Raw genomic sequence first — 19,297 nt, forward strand, 5'->3', positions numbered from 1 at the left:
AGACATAACTGACCAGCCTGAGGCTCCCTTTTCCAATTTTGAAGATTCTGATGCTGAAGAATCCATTCCAGCTGCTTCCCACCAGAAGAATTCTCTTTGGGGAAACCTTGCATGCCATGCAGAATAGTTCCAATGGCAGCAACAGGATTTTTCAGACTCCAGAAAAGACTTAGGACCTTTCTGCACCTCCCACAGCACAGGCCCTTAGCTATACCTCCTGTTCTCTCTGTGGTGGATGATGCTTTCAATGATGTTTGCTCCGCTCCAGATTCTTTACCCCAGCCCCTGCCAAACCAGACAGATTTTACAGGGTGCCAGATACTCATCACCACCTTTACAAGGCCCCACTTGCAGACCCAGAAACTATATCCCAGGGTCCCAAGGCAGTAGCGACCACAGCTAAAACCCTATTCCTTCTGAAAGGGAAGCAAGGTCACTAGACAGATGGGGTAAAAGGTCTACACTTCAGCTACTCTCTCAGCTAGAGCCTTAAACTGTCAGTTTCACATGATACAATACCAAGAGTTTATGCTTGATCAGTTAACTAAAAACTAACTACTGATGAATCTCTTGATAAGAAATATGTATTAGAGATGGTAAATAACATACAACAGGTTAGCAACCATTCCTTAAAATGTGGCTATGATGCACTGGAGGCTTCATTTAGATCAGCCATGACAGGCACAGTGATAAGAAGGCATGCATGGCTAAAGGAACAAGCTTTACCGGATCATGTTAAAGCTAAGTTGCTAGATGCTCCTATGGACAAGACAAGTTTGTTTGGTACACCTGCCCAGCAGGTTATGAAGAAAATGGAAGAAAAGGCAAAATCTGTTCAAACTGTTAAAGATTTCTTGCAGGTTCAACCCCCAAGGTTTAGCAGGAACTGACCTGCCAAAAATTGGTCCTTTCCTGACTCCACAAAATTTCAAAGGGGCAGGAATAGGCGTTCCAGAGGCAGAAACCAATCCAGAGGAGGTGCCTACAGAGGACGACAGTGGCAAGGTAACAATAGAGGCACGGACACAGCCACTGCCACTACATCAGCACAACCACAGTGACTTAATCCTAAGTCCGCCTACCAGGGAACAAATAGCAGCTCCTCTAGGCGGAAAGTTAACCTTATTTTCAAAGAACTGGCACTACATAACAAAAGACAAGTGGATTTTACAAACCATAGATCAAGGTTACCGGTTTCACTTCCACACTTTACCAGTCAAAAGAGGAATGCCAAATCTACCTCCAAATCAAAAAACAGAGGCTCTACGCCAGATAATGGAGTTAGCAAACATGAGAGCTGTGGAAAGAGTGCCAACAGCAGAACAAGGAAAGAGGTTCTACTCCAGACTATTCCTAGTTCCAAGAAAGGAAAAAAGTTGGAGACCAATTCTCGACCTGTCCACCTTAAATACATACATCATTGTCCCAAAATTCAAAATGCTGACCCTCCAGCAACTTCTTTCCATGCTGGGCAAGGAGTCTTGGCTGGTAACTCTAGATCTCAAGGAGGCATACCTGCACGTCCCCATTCGACCAATCTGCAGAAGATACCTCAGATTTCTTGCAGGATCAGAGCACTATCAATTCTCAGCATTGCCCTTTGGCTTATCTACTGCCCAGAGTATTCACAAAATGCCTGGCATCAGTAATCGCCCATTGCAGACTACAGGGAATTCAAATTTACCCATACCTGGACGACTGCCTGTTACAAGGGGACAACAAAAGCAAGCTGACAACAGATTTACAAAGGGTCATTTACTTGCTACAAGGACTGGGATACACAGTCAATCTACAAAAGTCAAGACTGATACCATCCCAAACAAGGACATTCTTGGGCGCGGAATTGGACACAGTACAACAAATGGCATTCCTGACTACAGAAAAACAAAAGAACTTCCTCTTTACTTCTTGGCACTAACAAAACTGAACAAGTTAACAGCAAGAAAATTTCTACAGGCCTTGGGCTTCATGGCATCATGCATAATCTTGGTCCCATTTGCCAGACTACATATGAGGAAACTACAGCGGTACCTAAAGAATTTATGGTCCCAACACAGACACAGTCTAGAAACAGAAATCCCACTAATTCCCTGCTTAAAACAGGAGTTCCTATGGTGGGCTCAGGCATGCCAGTCAAACCCAGGCCTGCCCTTCCGCAGATGTCAACCAAGCCAGACCATCACAACAGACGCTTCAGACCTAGGATGGGGGGCCCACATGCTGGACAAATGCGTGCAAGGATTGTGGACACAGGATCAACTTCACCTGCACATCAATCTAAAAGAAATGCTGGCAGTAAAACTGGCAATCCAAAATTTCAAACCATTCCTCAAAGAGGGCCAGTTGATGATAAGGACAGACAACACCACAGTCATGTGGTACATCAACAAACAGGGAGGCACTCATTCATACCCCCTATGCAGAATGACCTTGGACCTGTGGACCCTGGCACTCAGCTACAACATTCAGTTACAGGCAATATTTGTACCGGGGAAAGACAATACTCTAGCAGACATACTAAGCAGAACCACTTCGGATGCCCACGAATGGAAGCTGCACCCGGACATCTTCAAGACCATCTCAAAGAAATGGGGAATGCCACAGATAGACCTATTTGCATCTCCTCTCAATCACCAGCTCAAAAAATTCTGCACAAGGACATTCCACCCACAAGCATGGAAAGTGGACTCACTCTCCTTCAACTGGGAAGGCCTAACAGCATATGCATTCCCACCTCTCCCTTTGATACACAAGGTACTGCTAAAAATCAGGGAAGAACGTCCAAGGATAATCCTGATAGCCCCAAACTGGCCAAGACAACACTGGTACCCACTACTGAAGAGCATGTCTCGGAACAACATGTGGCCAATACCCCTGATGCCTTTGATGTTAACTCAGAACAACTACAGCATCATACATCCAAACCTAAAAACGCTGCAACTGACTGCATGGAACATCACATAGCAGCAGCTAATCCAGAACTTTCACAAAGAGTTAAAGACATTATTCTTGAAGCACGCAGACCTTCAACAAGAAAGAACTATGCTGGAAAATGGAAAAGGTTTGTCATTTGGAGTACCGAAAGAGGAAAAGATGTGTCAAACATAGATATGCCTAACATTCTGGAGTATCTGGCCGAACTTCTTCATTCAGGCCTGTCCTACTCCTCCATCAAGATACATGCATCAGCTATTTCAGCAGAATACAGCTTTGATCCACCTGTTTTTTCGCACCCTTTGCTCAGACAGTTCCTCAGAGGAATCAAGAATGTAAAACCTCCAAGGAAACCACCACTGCCAGCTTGGGACTTAAACTTTGTGCTAGAAAAGTTGACACTAGCACCCTTTGAACCAGCAGCAACAGCAGACCTACAACACCTGTCATGGAAAACTGCTTTCCTACTGGCAATTACTTCAGCAAGGAGGGTTTCAGAACTACAGGCCTTAATGGCAGTGCAACCCTTCCTAATCTTCCACCAAGATAGAGTGTCCTTGAGGACTAATCCTACATTTATGCCTAAGGTGGTATCCAGAGTATCTTTAAACCAGGCAATCCACCTACCTACCTTCTTTCCCAACCCACAAAACAGAGGGGAAAGAATACTGCATACCTTGGATGTACATAGACAGCTACGCTACTACTTGGACAGAACAAAAAATAGCAGAAAGACTGACCAACTTTTTGTAGCCTATGCAACAGGAAGGGAAGGAAAAGCTATTTCCAAACAGACAGTCTCCAAATGGATAGGAAATTGCATACAATACTGTTACTCCTTCCATGGAAAACCAATTCCACAGAACATAAGACCTCATTCTACAAGGGCAACAGCCACTACCACAGCCTTCTTACGAGGAGTGGCAACCAAAGACATTATTGAGGCGGCTACTTGGACCTCCGTGCATACATTTGCCAAGCATTATAATTTGCCTTTTTATTCCAGATCCCGAGCAGGGTTTGCCACTGCTGTACTGCAAGGGATCCTAAACACACCATAATCTACCTTTAACCTCCTCCCCTAGTTGGCTATGGTATTCTACCCACTTGTTATGACTGCAGATGCATCCATGAAGGACATAGTACAGTTTTGTACCTACCATAAATGTAGATGTCCGAACTGGATAGCATCTGCAGTCAGGATTACCCTCCCTCCTTCCCCTCTGTGGTACTCCTAGGGTGTTTACCCTCCTATAGCTAGCTGTTGGGGGGGAGTCTTTTATGGTGTATTTGTTTGTATATATGTACATATATGCTTATTGTTGTGTTTACCTCTATCTATTTGGAAACATTGGCATCTATCCAAATTCTACCCTGCAAGAGGGCTACTGGCATCTGGGGCAAGAAAGACTGAGGAAAATGGCGTCGGCTGATGCTTTTATACCCGAAGACCAACAGAGATGACGTCGGGTGGAGTGCGACATCAGCCGAAGCCAGACCCAGACTTTGGAATCCGGCCGACTGCAGGGCTGCCTGACGACAGGACAACCCACTTGTTATGACTGCAGATGCTATCCAGTTCGGACATCTACATTTATGGTAGGTACAAAACTGTACTTTTCTCCTATTTCTAAATTTCAGAGGAATTATACCTCTAAATCTGCATGTATTCATATGCAATCTAATCCTTCTCCTAAGGGCAAGAAGGGTTTTAGGCAGATGCCGCCTGCTAAGTTTGTTCAGACATCTGCCTTCCAGAAACCTGATTTCCAGGACAAGCCAGGTTCTGTTTGACAGTTTGCTTCCTCCTTCCCTTGTCCAGGTTCCCTTGTCCCTCTGTCCCAGTCTCATCCAAAAGGGCTGCAAGTCACTTCAGACTTTTGGTTTCTGTCCCTTACTCCCTTTTCAGAAATTCCTTGGCCTCTTCAGGAACAGCTCTGTCATTTCTCAGAGGTTCTCTCTCTCTCTCTCTTTTAGCACAGGGCGCCATGTAAGCTGTGCCTCCTGCAAAATGGGGAAAGGGGTCTTATTCCAGGATGATATCCTTCATGGATGCATCTGCAGTCATAACAAATGGGTTGTCCTGTCGTCAGGCAGCCCTTCGGTCGGCCGGATTCCAAAGTCTGGGTCCGGCTTCGACTGATGTCGCACTTCACCCGACGTCATCTCTGCTGGTCTTCGGGTATAAAGGCATCAGCCGACGCCATTTTCCTCAGTCTTTCTTGCCGCGTGGCGCCCGAAGCAGAAGCTGTTCGCAAGTGCCGGTCGGTCAGATCCAGAGCTTACTACTACCGAATACTCCTTCGAAGACTTCTAAAAGCTAAGTACCCCATTGGGGACTCTTTCTTGCCTCAGCCGATGTCAGAAAAAGTCAATAACTGTTTAACTTGTGGGAAACAAATACCTCATAAAGATTTCCACTCTTACTGTTTGCCTTGTTTAGGCCCAGACCACGACGTAGCAGCCTGTTCGGCCTGTGCTTCCTTCAACCGACGAACGCTTAGGCGTCGGTCGGAGTTTGCTGAACAGTTTTTCGGCTCAGATTTTGCGTACATTATGCCGTCGGATCCTCCGACTACCCAAATTGTTAAAAAACGCAAAGAAAAAGACCGACACTCGCGGTCCGCGGTTTTCGGCCGAAACCACGGTTAAGCAAACCGCGAGTGCCTCGGTTTCGGCCGAAACCGAGAAAACTGATCAATCTTCAGCCGAATCCATGACTACTACTGAGGCTCCTGCTACCTTACCTGAATCAGCCTCAGAAATTTTACCTACAACTGTGGTTCCTAGCGACTTATCAGACACCATCCCTTTGGATGTCTCTACCCCAGCACGTGGTGCTGCTAGGCCTCCTGCAGCCATGTCTATTAAGGCCTTTGCCAGGGCTAAAGCAGCCAAATCTACTAAATCAGTGCCTGTTAAACCCCCCTCAATCAGGCCCACTTCTAGTTCACAAATGCTTACTCTGGCAGAAGATTTAATATCCTTAATTAGGGGATCCCAATCTCACCCAGACAGGGCCTCTCAGCCCCCAGAAAAGAGACCTAGAGCAGAGCCCCACGAGCCTGTGTCCTCTGATGATTCTGGATGACTCAGACATTACAGACCAGCCAGAGGCTCCTTTTTCCAATTATGAAGACTCCGATGCTGAAGAATCCATTCCAGCTGCCTCTCCACCAGAGGAATTCTCCTTTGGGGAAACCTTACATGCCATGAGAGAACAATTCCAATGGCAGGGACAGGATTTCTCAGATTCAAGAAAAAGGCTTAGGACTTTTCTGCACTTACCACAACATAGACCCTTAGCTATACCTCCTGTCCTGTCTGTTGTGGACGATGCATTTAATGATGTCTGCACTGCACCTGATTCTTTTCCTCCAGCCCCTGCCAAACCAGATAGATTTTACAGGGTGCCAGACACTCATCACCACCTATACAAGGCCCCTCTTGCAGACCCCGAAACTATATCCCAGGGGCCTAAGGCAGTAGCCTCGACCACAGCAAAAAACCCTATTCCCTCTGAAAGGGAATCCAGGTCCTTAGAGAGATGGGGGAAAAAGTCTACACCTCTGCTACTCTCTCAGCTAGAGCTTTAAACTGTCAGTTTCACATGATCCAATACCAAGAGTTTATGCTTGATCAGTTAATTAAACAGCTGTCCTCTGATGAATCTTTAGATAAGAAATATGTATTAGAAATGGTGAATAACATCCAACAGGTTAGTAACCATTCCTTAAAATGTGGCTATGATGCACTGGAGGCTTCATTTAGATCAGCCATGACTGGCACAGTGATAAGAAGGCATGCATGGTTGAAAGAACAGGTCTTACCGGATCATGTTAAAGCTAAGCTATTGGATGCTCCTATGGATAAGGCCAGTCTATTTGGGGAACCTGCCCAGCAGGTAATGAAGAAAATGGAAGAGAAGGCAAAATCTGTACAAACAGTTAAAGATTTCCTACAGGTTCAGCCTCCAAGGTTTAGCAGGAACTGGCCTGCCAAAAATTGGTCCTTTCCTGACTCCACAAGATCACAAAGGGGCAGGAACAGATGCTCTAGGGGCAGAAATCAATCCAGAGGAGGTGCCTACAGAGGACGACACTGGCAAGGCAATAACCGAGGCACAGACACAACCACTGCCACTGCAACAGGACAATCACAGTGACTTGGTTCTGATTCCGCCTACCAGGGAGCAAATAGCAGCACCATTAGGCGGAAAGTTAGCCTTATTCTTGAAAAATTGGCACTACATCACAAAAGACAAGTGGATTTTGCAAACCATAGACCAAGGCTACCGGTTCCACTTCCACACTTTACCAGTAAAAAGAGGAATGCCAAACCTGCCCACAAATCAAAAAATAGAAGCCCTGCACCAAATAGCGGAATTAACAAAGATGAGAGCTGTGGAAAGAGTACCAATAACAGAACAGGGCAAAGGATTCTACTCCAGACTCTTCCTAGTACCAAGAAAAGAGAAAAACTGGAGACCTATTCTCGACCTGTCCATCTTAAACACATACATCATTGTCCCAAAATTCAAAATGCTGACCCTACAGCAACTTCTTCCCATGCTGGGCAAGGAGTGTTGGCTGGTAACTCTAGATCTCAAGGAGGCATACCTGCACGTCCCCATTCGACCAAATTGCAGAAGATACCTCAGATTTCTTGCAGGATCAGAGCATTATCAATTCTCAGCATTGCCCTTTGGCTTATCTACTGCGCCCAGAGTATTCACAAAATGCCTGGCATCAGTAATCGCTCACTGCAGAGTACAGGGAATCCAAATTTATCCATACCTGGACGACTGCCTGTTACAAGCGGACAACAAAAGCAAGCTGACAACAGATTTACAAAGGGTCATTTACTTGCTTCAAGCCCTGGGATACACAGTCAATTTACAAAAGTCAAGGCTGATACCATCCCAGACAAGAACTTTCTTGGGCGCGGAATTGGACACAGTAAAACAAATGGCATTCCTAACTGCAGAAAAACAAAAAAAGCTTCCTCTTTACTTCTTGGCATTAACAAAGCAGAACAAACTAACAGCAAGAAAAGTTCTGCAGGCCTTGGGCTTCATGGCATCATGCATAATCTTGGTCCCACATGCCAGACTGCATATGAGAAAGTTACAGTGGTACCTAAAGAATTTATGGTCTCAACACAGGCACAGCATAGAAACAGAAATACCACTAATCCCATGCTTAAAACAGGAGTTCCTATGGTGGGCTCAGGCATGCCAGTCAAACCCAGGCCTACCCTTCCACAACTTCCGAGCAAGCCAAACCATCACAACGGACGCCTCAGACCTAGGATGGGGGGCACACATGCTGGACAAATGCGTACAAGGACTGTGGACTCAAGAACAGCTGCACCTGCACATAAACCAAAAAGAGATGCTGGCAGTAAAACTGGCAATGCTAAAATTCAGACCATTCCTCAAAGAAGGCCATTTGATGATAAGGACAGACAACACCACAGTCATGTGGTACATCAACAAACAGGGAGGCACTCATTCATACCCCCTATGCAGAATGACTTTGGACCTTTGGAATCTGGCTCTAAGCTACAACATCCAGTTACAGGCAATATTTGTACCCGGAAAAGAGAACACCCTAGCAGACATTTTAAGCAGAACCACCTCGGATGCTCACGAATGGATGCTACACCCGGACATCTTCAAGGCCATCACAAAGAAATGGGGAATGCCACAAATAGATCTATTCGCTTCCCCACAAAATCACCAGCTCAAAAAATTCTGCACAAGGACATTCCACTCACTTGCATGGAAGGTGGACTCTCTATCCTTCAGCTGGAAAGGCCTGACAGCATATGCATTTCCACCTCTTCCCTTGATGCACAAGGTACTACTGAGAATCAAAGAGGAACATCCAAGGATAATTCTGATAGCTCCGAACTGGCCAAGACAACACTGGTACCCATTGCTGAGGAGCATGTTTCGGGAGAAAATGTGGTCAATACCCCTGATGCCTCTGATGTTAACTCAGAACAACTACAGCATCATACATCCAAACCTAAAAACCTTGCAACTGACTGCCTGGAACATCACATAGCAGTAACTAACCCAGACCTTTCACAAAGGGTTAAAGACATTATCCTTGAAGCCCGCAGACCTTCAACAAGAAGGAACTATGCAGGAAAATGGAAAAGGTTCGTCATTTGGAGTACTGAAAGAGGAAAAGATGTGTCGAACATAGATATTGCTAACATTCTGGAGTACTTGGCAGAGCTTCTACATACAGGCCTGTCCTATTCCTCCATCAAGATACATGCATCAGCTATCTCATCAGAATACAGCTTTGATCCTCCTGTCTTTTCACATCCTCTACTCAGGCAGTTCCTCAGAGGGATCAAGAATGTAAAACCTCCTAGGAAGCCACCATTACCAGCATGGGACTTGAATTTTGTACTAGAAAAATTGACACTCCCTCCGTTTGAACCAGCAGCAACAGCAGATCTACAACACCTGTCATGGAAAACTGCTTTCCTACTGGCTATTACTTCAGCAAGGAGGGTTTCGGAACTACAGGCCTTAATGGCAGTGCAACCCTTCCTAATCTTCCAGCAAGATAGGGTGTCCATGAGAACTAATCCTACATTTATGCCTAAGGTGGTATCCAGAGTGTCTTTAAACCAGGCAATCCACCTACCTACCTTCTTTCCCAACCCACAAAACAGAGGTGAAAGAATGCTGCATACCTTGGATGTACATAGACAGTTACGCTACTACCTGGACAGAACCAAAGGTAACAGAAAAACTGACCAGCTCTTTGTAGCCTATGCAACAGGAAGGGAAGGAAAAGCAATTTCCAAACAGACAATCTCCAAATGGATAGGAAATTGCATAAGATTCTGTTACTCCTACCATGGAAAACCAGTTCCACAGAACATAAGACCTCATTCTACAAGGGCTACAGCCACTACCACAGCTTTCTTAAGAGGAGTGGCAACCAAGGACATTATTGAGGCGGCTACTTGGACCTCCGTGCATACATTTGCCAAGCATTATAATTTACCTCTATATTCTAGATCCCGAGCAGGGTTTGCCACTGCTGTACTGCAAGGGATCCTGACTACACCATAATTTTTATTCCTCCTCCCCCCCTAGTTTGGCTATGGTATTCTACCCATTTGTTATGACTGCAGATGCATCCATGAAGGACATAGTACAGTTTTGTACCTACCATAAATGTAGATGTCCGAACTGGATAGCATCTGCAGTCAGGATTACCCTCCCTCCTTCCCCTTTGTGGTACTCCTAGGGTATTTACCCTCCTAATAGCTAGCTGGGGGGGGGGAGTCTCTTATGGTGTATTTGTTTGTATATATGTACATACATGTTTATTTTTTGTGTTTGCCTTCTACTATTTTGGAAACATTGGCATTATCCAAAATTTAGCTTTCCAAGAGGGCAATTGGCATCTGGGGCAAGAAACACTGAGGAAAATGGCGTCGGCTGATGCCTTTATACCTGAAGACCAGCAGAGATGACGTCGGGTGAAGTGCGACATCAGCCGAAGCCGGACCCAGACTTTGGAATCCGGCCGACCGAAGGGCTGCCTGACGACAGGACAACCCATTTGTTATGACTGCAGATGCTATCCAGTTCGGACATCTACATTTATGGTAGGTACAAAACTGTACTTTTTTGGTCTCACAAAAGGAGGGCACATGGCAACTAATTCTGGATCTTTCCAGGCTGACATGAATCCCCCCATGAATGGCAGCTCCACAGGCAAATCTTTTTGCAAATCATTCAAAAGTAGGGAACTCCAGAGGTGGATCTCTTTGCTTTCCACCTCATCCACCAGCTGGAAAAATTCTGTACCAGGGAGTATCGCCACCTAGCATGGAAGTTGGATGCCTTGACCTTCCTGCCTCTTATTTCCAAGGTACTGATCAAAGTAAGAGAGAAGAGACCAATGGCCATCCTCATTGCTCCAGATTGCCCAGAGAGCATTCGGTACTCCTTACTGCGTGGCCTGACATCACAGCCTCCCAGGCAGCTTCCCCTGATCTCAGATCTCTTAATCCAGGTTGGGGGGGAATGCTGCACCCAGACTTGCAAACTCTCAAACTGTCAGCATGGCTAATACCTTAAAAGTAAACAAGAGGTCCCTGTTGAGCAAACAGGTTTTAGACATCATCACAGAGGCCAGAAGGCCCAGCACCAGCAAATTTACACAGGGAAATGGAAAAGATTCTGCTCCTCAACCCAGTCCAGAGGGGGTGGTATCTCACAACCTTCCATCCCTCTTATCTTGGACTACCTAGGAGAGTTACTCAGTAATGGCCTCTCCTTCTCTTCTATTAAAATCTATGCCTCAGCCATTTCAGATCATTTCAATTGAGACCAGCCCTTCTTCTCACATCCTTTGGTTAAACAATTCCTCAGAGGGTCTCCTAATATCAGACCTCCCAGAAGGCCACCCACGCCAGCCTGGGACCTGAATTATGTTTTAGAAAAACTAACCTTACCTCCATTCGAACCTGCTGCTTCAGCAGAATTGAGATACCGCTCCTGGAAGACTGCTTTCCTGCTAGCTATCGCCTCAGCCAGAAGGGTTTCAGAACTTCAAGCACTCATGGCCATTGAGCCCTTCATCATTTTCCATGCAGACAGGGTCTCCCTGAGGACTAACCCCTCCTTTATGCCCATTGTGGTATCTGATGTGTGACCCACCTTCTTTCCTAACCCTCAAAACACGGAGGAAAGAATTCTGCACTCACTAGATGAGCACAGACAACTCAGATACTACCTGGACCGTACTAAACCCTTCTGGTCAGCTTTGCCCCAGGGATAGAGGGGAAGCCCATTTCTAAGCAAACCATTTCCAAATAGATATCACACTGTATCCATTTCTGCTGCATACTACATGGGAAATCCCCCCTTAAGTCTATTCATACCCATTCCACCAGGGAAGCCTCCACTTCCACAGCATTCCTCAGGGGAGTTCCCACCAGGGACATCTTGGAAGCTGCCACCTGGACCATTGTCCATACCGTTACAAAGCATTACCACCTTCCTCTTTTCTCCAAGTCTAGGGCACGGTTTGCCTCTGCAGTTCTGCAGGGCTTGCTGACCCATGCCTAGGGCTCTAACTAATTCTTCCACCCCTCTCCTCAGCATTGGGAATCCTCCCACAGGTAATGACTGCAACAGTGAAACATGAAGAACATAGCACAGTTGTGTACACTTACCATAAAAGTAGATGTTTGAGTGTAGTCACTGTTGCAGTCCTGGTTTCCTCCCTCCTTCCCCCTTATATCCTCTTTCCCTAGAGAGACATAAGCTTCCCACGGTGGCTTTAAACCACCAGGAACACTTTACCATATTTCCTTGTGCTTCTGATGGGTTAGGTCAAGAAAAATTGATATAGTGGTGTCAGTTGCCTTGCTTTATAGCACTGACGAACTGATGTCGGACTACAGGTGACAGCAGCCAATGCAGAAAAACATTGACTCTGATATTCGAGCTGGCTGAGAGCTACCACAGCAGGGATAACCCACAGGTGATGACTGCAGCAGTGAATACACTCGAACATCTACATTTATGGTAAGTGTACACAACTGTGCTTTCCTTTCCTACATGTATTCGTTCGAAATGGACCTAAGCTAGTAATAAATGCTGCTTGATTATTGGCGCTGAAATAAAAAAAAAATTAGTATTGAATGTTTCATTTGAAAAGTGTGTGTAAAACTTGAGTGATCTACACTGTTTCTTCTTGAAATATTTATTGCAGGTTATAGACTTCAGGAAAAAGACTATAAAATATTTGGATTCAATGGCCAAAAGGAATAATAGTGCCTGCTGCTTGTTGCTGTAAGTAGATGTGTGCATTCTTTAATGTAAAAATGTTGCTTAGTACTTCCAGCTGCTGTTATAACAGTTTGTTTTGAGGTCTGTGTACAGAACAAAATGTGTGACGTTTGACACATCATGTTAAGTCATGGAGAATTTCAGAGTTCTACCTCACTGGCACATTCACAGCAATTTTTCTGAGGGGTAGTAAGTAGAGCAAATTAAAATACACACTTTTAAATAGCACTAGAGCAGCCAGTTGTTAAATGTGTAACTTATAGTTAGTACAGTTAATATTTACATCCCTTTTATTGTAGTTATTATTTAATATTTATATCCCTTTCATTCTAGTTGTTTTATTTAAAGTGATTTTGGTCACTAGATGCTGCTATGCACCCACATTTTTGTAATTTAGTATTTCTCTAACCAGATTTTTAATAAAAAGCTTCATTATCTTTCTATTAAGCCCCAGACCAAATAAATCTACTGTTGTCCATTACGTCACTGTAAGCAGAGCATGCTCTGCATCCATAGACTGTAATGGTGCACCTCCATGCATGCGTGGCAGTATGCCCATTAAATTCTATGGCCCGTTTCACGCATTCACCAACATGATGCCACTGAGGTTAAAGTGTATTTTTAAGTACAGTGGCATGATCGTAGGGAAAGCGGTGATAAAAAAACTTTTCCACCAGCAAAAGGAGTTGCCAGGCACCTTTTATAATGCTGCAGAAGTGTTGTTAGACACTTCGTGCACTACCTTGTGTAGTGGAAAGGTAAGAAAAATTTGGTGACCAAATCACTTTAAACCAACTGGTTGCAAACTGATACATTTCAAAATGAATGTAGCTTCTTTACATATCAAATTAGTTTTAATATTTTTCAGTTCTGTTGCTGGCCATTTCTGGAAAAACATTTGCATGACTGAGTAATTGTGCATTGGCATTGGAACCATGGTATTCAGAAAGTAGAAAAAAGTAGAGCTGTTAGGATTATGACATGTAACATCCATTATATGTTTTTGTAGGTAAAATTCTAAAAACTCTTTTACTTTTACCTTTGCCTATTTTTGTACTGGTCAGAATAGTAGGTATCCCACATTTACAGTATTGCAGTTGTAAACCGCACTGATGTAAGAGTATAAACATTCATGTTTGTGTTTCTCTGTTAAAATATGACTGCAGAATAAACAGTGTCCATATCTATACATTCCTGTACCATTAAAATCTTTACGTTAGGTGGATTTGAATCTACAGGCCACGTAAACATAGTCCCTGAGAGAAAGACACATTATTTTTTCAGGTAATTATTTCCTCAAACTAGTGGCTTCCCATAGCACACATCATTTATTTGTAATCTGTTTTTTTTCTGAAACAAACATATTGTATAAAGAAAGTGATTTGATTATCAGCATAATTATCAGTATTATTGATGCTGCCCCCATCCAGTATTCTAAAGTGTAGCAGTTTGTCACAGATGAAAATGTCCAGTGTGCTTTTCCAGCATCATAAGTTGTAGTCTGTTTTTCAGTTACAGCTGTCTATGCATACAATTTATTCAGAAATTTCCCCGCTTGGTGCATATTCAAGTTCTTTAATATTCAACTAAAGTTATGAAACAGTAATTTAAAGGGTGACAGCCAGAGCCTCGAAGAATGTTCTCTGAACTTATGAGCTCTGTATCGAGTCTAGTAATAACCTTCTTGCACAGTATTCCTGTAAATTGCAAGTCCAAGTGTTCTGTTATTTTTCTCTATTTCTTTTAAGTTAATAGGTAAGTACTAGACTGGCTGTTATTGCAGGGCATTTTAAGCTAGCTAATTTCCTTTTTTGTGCTCAAATTAATCTATTCCCATTTGGGTTACACAATGGCCTAAACCAATCCCATGGTCGATATTTATATATTACCCCTAATGAGAATAACTGGGATCATACCACAGATAATTTGAGGGGACCCATGCATGTGGTAAAGCATTTAGGAGCTGCCTCTGTCCATTAGTAGCACAGGGAGCAGTCCTGGGATACATTTTCTGTCTCCTATCCTCAGATCTAAATTTATCTTGAAAATGGTCTGGGATAAACTTTTATGTGGATGGAGAGTCTGTTCCACAGCCGCGACATCCTCTGTGAAGTACATCTGCCCCTCCAAACTGTCCTGTTGATGTTGCAGAAGAGGTTTAGATCCATAGATGGAGTATTTATTATGCCATTTGCCTTGCTGATGTGTAGTAAATCCATCAGTAATGGGTTTGGGAATACCCTGTATGCAAGACACAGGTCACTTCTTAGCAGTCTGTAGGATAACGAGTACAATGACAGGGCTGTGAGTTAAGTGAACTGAAAGCCATATTAACAGCAATATTATCCATACGTTTTTCAGATTTCTTAATGTCATCTCTACAGATAAAGGAAAAATCATTAGTGTACCTACATTTTATTTTTGGGTTAGTTCTGCAGTCTGCCAATGGCTGACTCTAATGTCCAGCCTGACTTTCAGAGGTGAGCATCTTTCCTGCGTGGCCAGATTGACATTTGCTTCAGATGTCTTCAGATACCTAGTGTGTGCAGAATATGCCCACACCATCTTCAGTTCTTTCTTGCAGTGCATGTTTTGATATAGGAGTCTGTGGTGTTTGTCCAGGTCTGTCAGTAGAATACCAAGCGATAAGTACTCTGTTGGGAACCTATTGTTTTCCTTGGCTACTCATATATTTTGCCTTGTGCTTAGACATCCAGAAATGAACTTCTGCACATGGAGTTGTGGGATATGTCCACCTGTAAAAAAAATTAAAATTTTTTTATCAAATTCTAAAAAAGACTTCCACATCCATTTCATCATTTGTCTCAATTCTAGAGCATGGCAAAGCTAATTCTGTATTTGGCAAGGATTTCAACCAAGACCATTAACAGAAGGCAGGAAGCCATCCACTGTACTAAGCCAAAACAGATTCATGGTGTTACTGAAGTCATACACCATGTCTGCAGAGTTGCAGCAAGATAGGATGAATAGCCAACCATAAAAGAGTGAGAAGCACAGAGGGACTCTTGTCAGTCCACCAGCCCTGATGCCTTGCAATTGCTGAAGCCTCTGAAATTGTTGCTTTGGAAGGTGTCATGCTTGCAACTTGCTAATATGTTCTATTGTCAGTTTCCAAAAAAGACTTCCACAGCATCATTTGTCTCACAGGTGCCCCAGAGCATGGTTATTGTCATCCATACCTTAAACTAAGAATCCTGAGAATCCCCATCCCCAGGATTGCCACATCCTTGGGATTTACTTCTCCCTATTAAATTACTGACATTTGTACCCAAGGTACCTCTTCTCCTCAGACAGTTGTTCTGGTGACTGTCCCCCAGCCCCCATCCATACCTTCCCAGTGTTGTGCTATTTCATTGCTAGTATCTTCCAGTAGAAATAAGCACCAGTTTATTTTATTGCAATATCATTGAATTTTGCATTTATTTATGCAGAATTGCAACACTTGAAGTACAGTTTTGGATGTTTTTGTACATCCGTTATTGCTGTATCATTGCAGTGTGTATTTACTTATGCTGAATGTTAATATTGTAAAAATTCTGAGCGTTTGTTTTCGGGGGTTTTTGAAGCTAATAACATTGCTGAAAAAATCGCTACATGAATGCTAGTAGTAGACTGATCCCACTGAAGGATTTCCACCTTCAGTGCTTGTTCTGGCTCAGGGAGGATTATCCTGTTTTCATGTCAAGAGAGCATTCAGTCTTAAAAGAAAATACTGAAAAATAAGGTCAGGAATGTATGTGCATCAAGAAGGTCTTCCTTATTGGGCCCTCAAAACTTTGGGTGAAACACCAGCACAAATGAAGAAGCCCATTAAATTGCTGTCTAGCTACAGGGGCAGGGTAAGGTTTACAAAGTTAGTGAGACTTTTAGTCCTGCAGCGGCCTGAGGACTGCAACTCCTAAGAGGCATCTGCTGGTAAGCCCCAGCTCTGGCAGCTGTTATTTCAGCGCAGCCATCTGTTGAAGCATCTTTGGAGGCAGACAGAAGGGATAATGCTCACGGCCTCACCTGTATTTTTGTTGCATCAAAGCCAGACCACTAGTCACCAGACATTCATCATTAGCCAGAATGTAGTTCAGGCCCAATATAACGTGGTACACGGTACCTTAGCAAGCCTCAACAGAGGGGAGCACACTTCTTGAATGAGGTCCTTTGGAGAGAGAAATATCTTAGTCATAAATCCAAAAACGAGTGTCAACTCGTACATCTGTTGATGATGATAAAAACATTTTTGTTTTCATATTCTAACTCTCCAGTAAATCATACCTTTGTTGTAAGGTGTCTGGATGGTGTTGCATGTCATGTGATACATGTTTTTGTGCACTCTGTGCAGCAAGTTCCTTTAGTACATTCTGGGCAAGGTTTAGTGCAAGTGATTCTGTTTGGTCTTTTCTATTTGCCAGAGTTGAAAGCTTACCACAGTAATAACTGTTGGGCAAGAAGCTGCATTCCAGATTTGGCTGCACACTGAGCAGTGGCTTGATTAGAGCTTTCTCAGCATGAGAAATTAAAGTGGTATAAAAAGGCAGTAAAAAGATGATAAACTGGGAAATTGGGTAAAGTTTAGTTACAGATTTGTCACTATTCTGCTTGGATGTCAACAAAGAAGAACCTGGAGAAAGTTAGAAAAAAAATCTTCCAGAAAAGAAGGAAAGAAAAAAAACACTCTGGCTGGGAAGACTCTTCTAGATGTTCAGTGAAAAGTGGTTCAGGTTTCATATCTGGTACAGGAGAAGGCTTCCAATAATTTAAAGGGAAAAAATCAAATGCTCTCAGGTGCTTAAAATAAGTGAGAGACTGGAGAAATATGTAAAGTCAAATGACAGAAGGCTGGAAAGAATAGAAGCTGTAAATAGCTATTCAGATGAGTTGATAAAACTGCAAAAATTAGATAATGAAATAAAAGCAAGATTGGTTGAGTATTGGGTTTCTCAATAATAATTTGAAAAAAAAAAAGAAGTTGAGTTAGAAGATAGCACCCAGAGAAATGCAAAATTTATTGCTAAACCAGAGAAGCTAGAAGGAATGCCTTGCATTAATTTTATGAACGTACAAATAAGGATCTGGACTGGTGTTCCACAGTAGGATTTTAAAAGGGCATATTGTCCATGTGTGCACCAAATCTGATCGTGGGAAAGCAGTTGGAGATTTGTAGTATTAAATATGCAGTCACACCAGATGAAAGAGCTGCTCCTAACAAACTGGTGCAGAAGAGAAGAGTATTTAAACCAGGACCCCAGTGTGTTTTTGTTGAAAATTATTATTGTGTACAACAGACAGAAACAAAGCAAGTTTATCCCTGCATTCAGGAGATGTGGAGAGGCAGGTGTGACATTTGAATTCTTATATACAGCTGTCTTTAGAATATTGTTTCTTAAGAGGAAAAAAGTACGCTTTAGTACACAAAGCAGGATGAGGAGGGGGAAAAAGTTTAACCAACAAAGAGTGAGCTAACACATTGAAGGGTATTCTGCTTCTCATTCTTCTAACAATAACAAAGCCCATAAAGAGGATTTAGCAGTAAAATGTTTTCCATTTTCCATTGTCCCAAAGGAAAGTAATTGAGTGGTAGGAAAAAGCCTAGGCGCTTACTAAAAAAATCAGGAGTACCTTTGACTTGAACTAGAGACTGGTTTTGGGAGATTGAGATGATGAGGAAGACGTCAATAATGAAAAATTAGTGAATAAATGAAAGAATTATGTCACTTCCATTAGACACAGTTTAGACATGAGGTTTCTGCTTCTATAATAAGTTGGTTGAAAAAGTCTGCAAGTTTGACTGTGTTTAAAGTGTAATTCCCACTTTGCCATTAATGAACTGAAAATGTAACTCAAAAAAGCTCTTGTTCTTAGTAATATTTATATGAAATCTGAAGTAAATTGCATGTTATATTGTAAAAAAGCTCTGTATAGTATGCTAAGGTATTTTTAATTGGTTAGTGGAGAAAGCCTCTTCAGTGATCGCTGTTAATGCTAGCGATATTACTGTAAGAATGTATTTTTCTTGACTGTAATGTATCTGGCCTTTACAGTGTAACATAAAGCGTCGATATAATCAATATAATGTTATGAGCTTGTACCTCTGGGGGTGGATGTAAAAATGTGTTTAACTTTTGTATTGTGTATTAAAATATAGTAATTGTCTTTTTTATATATGTAGAAGTCAGTACTAATGTTCTCAGTTTATGCTGTAGACAAGGGAGTTCTTTTAAGGAAACACACTAAAAGATGGAAAACACGTAAACTGGTAGTTTTAGAATGTTTGAAAAGAAATGCATATTTTTCCATTAGGACCTATAGAACCTCCTTTTTTTAAGCTAAAAAGGAACAAAACAGGTGCAGTTAGTCATGAGAGGTCTAACCAGTATGTTCTGAGTGATCTCTACTACACTCTTCTCTTGTATTTGTAAAGCTATTATCCGCATTTTCTTTCTCATCAGCAAATGCTTTCATTTGGAGGTAATTTGTCTACAGGTGCAAGAAATTAAGCTGGAAGGGACTAAA

At 42.8% G+C, this 19,297-nt stretch overlaps 1 protein-coding gene across 3 annotated transcripts in view; it reads left to right on the plus strand.

The window, feature by feature from the left end:
- LOC122793043 (sentrin-specific protease 2-like) overlaps positions 1-19,297 on the plus strand; it is a 1,342,091-nt gene that overhangs the window by 857,965 nt on the left and 464,829 nt on the right. For all 3 annotated transcript variants that reach the window (XM_044060712.1, XM_044060713.1, XM_044060715.1), the window contains one exon: positions 12,696-12,775. In XM_044060712.1, coding sequence (XP_043916647.1) covers positions 12,696-12,775 — 80 coding nt within the window. The remainder of the gene's footprint in view (positions 1-12,695; positions 12,776-19,297) is intronic.

The sequence above is a fragment of the Protopterus annectens genome, chromosome 2.part0 (genome assembly GCF_019279795.1).
Source record: "Protopterus annectens isolate FY-2018-M chromosome 2.part0, PAN1.0, whole genome shotgun sequence".
Lineage (NCBI taxonomy): Eukaryota > Metazoa > Chordata > Ceratodontiformes > Protopteridae > Protopterus > Protopterus annectens.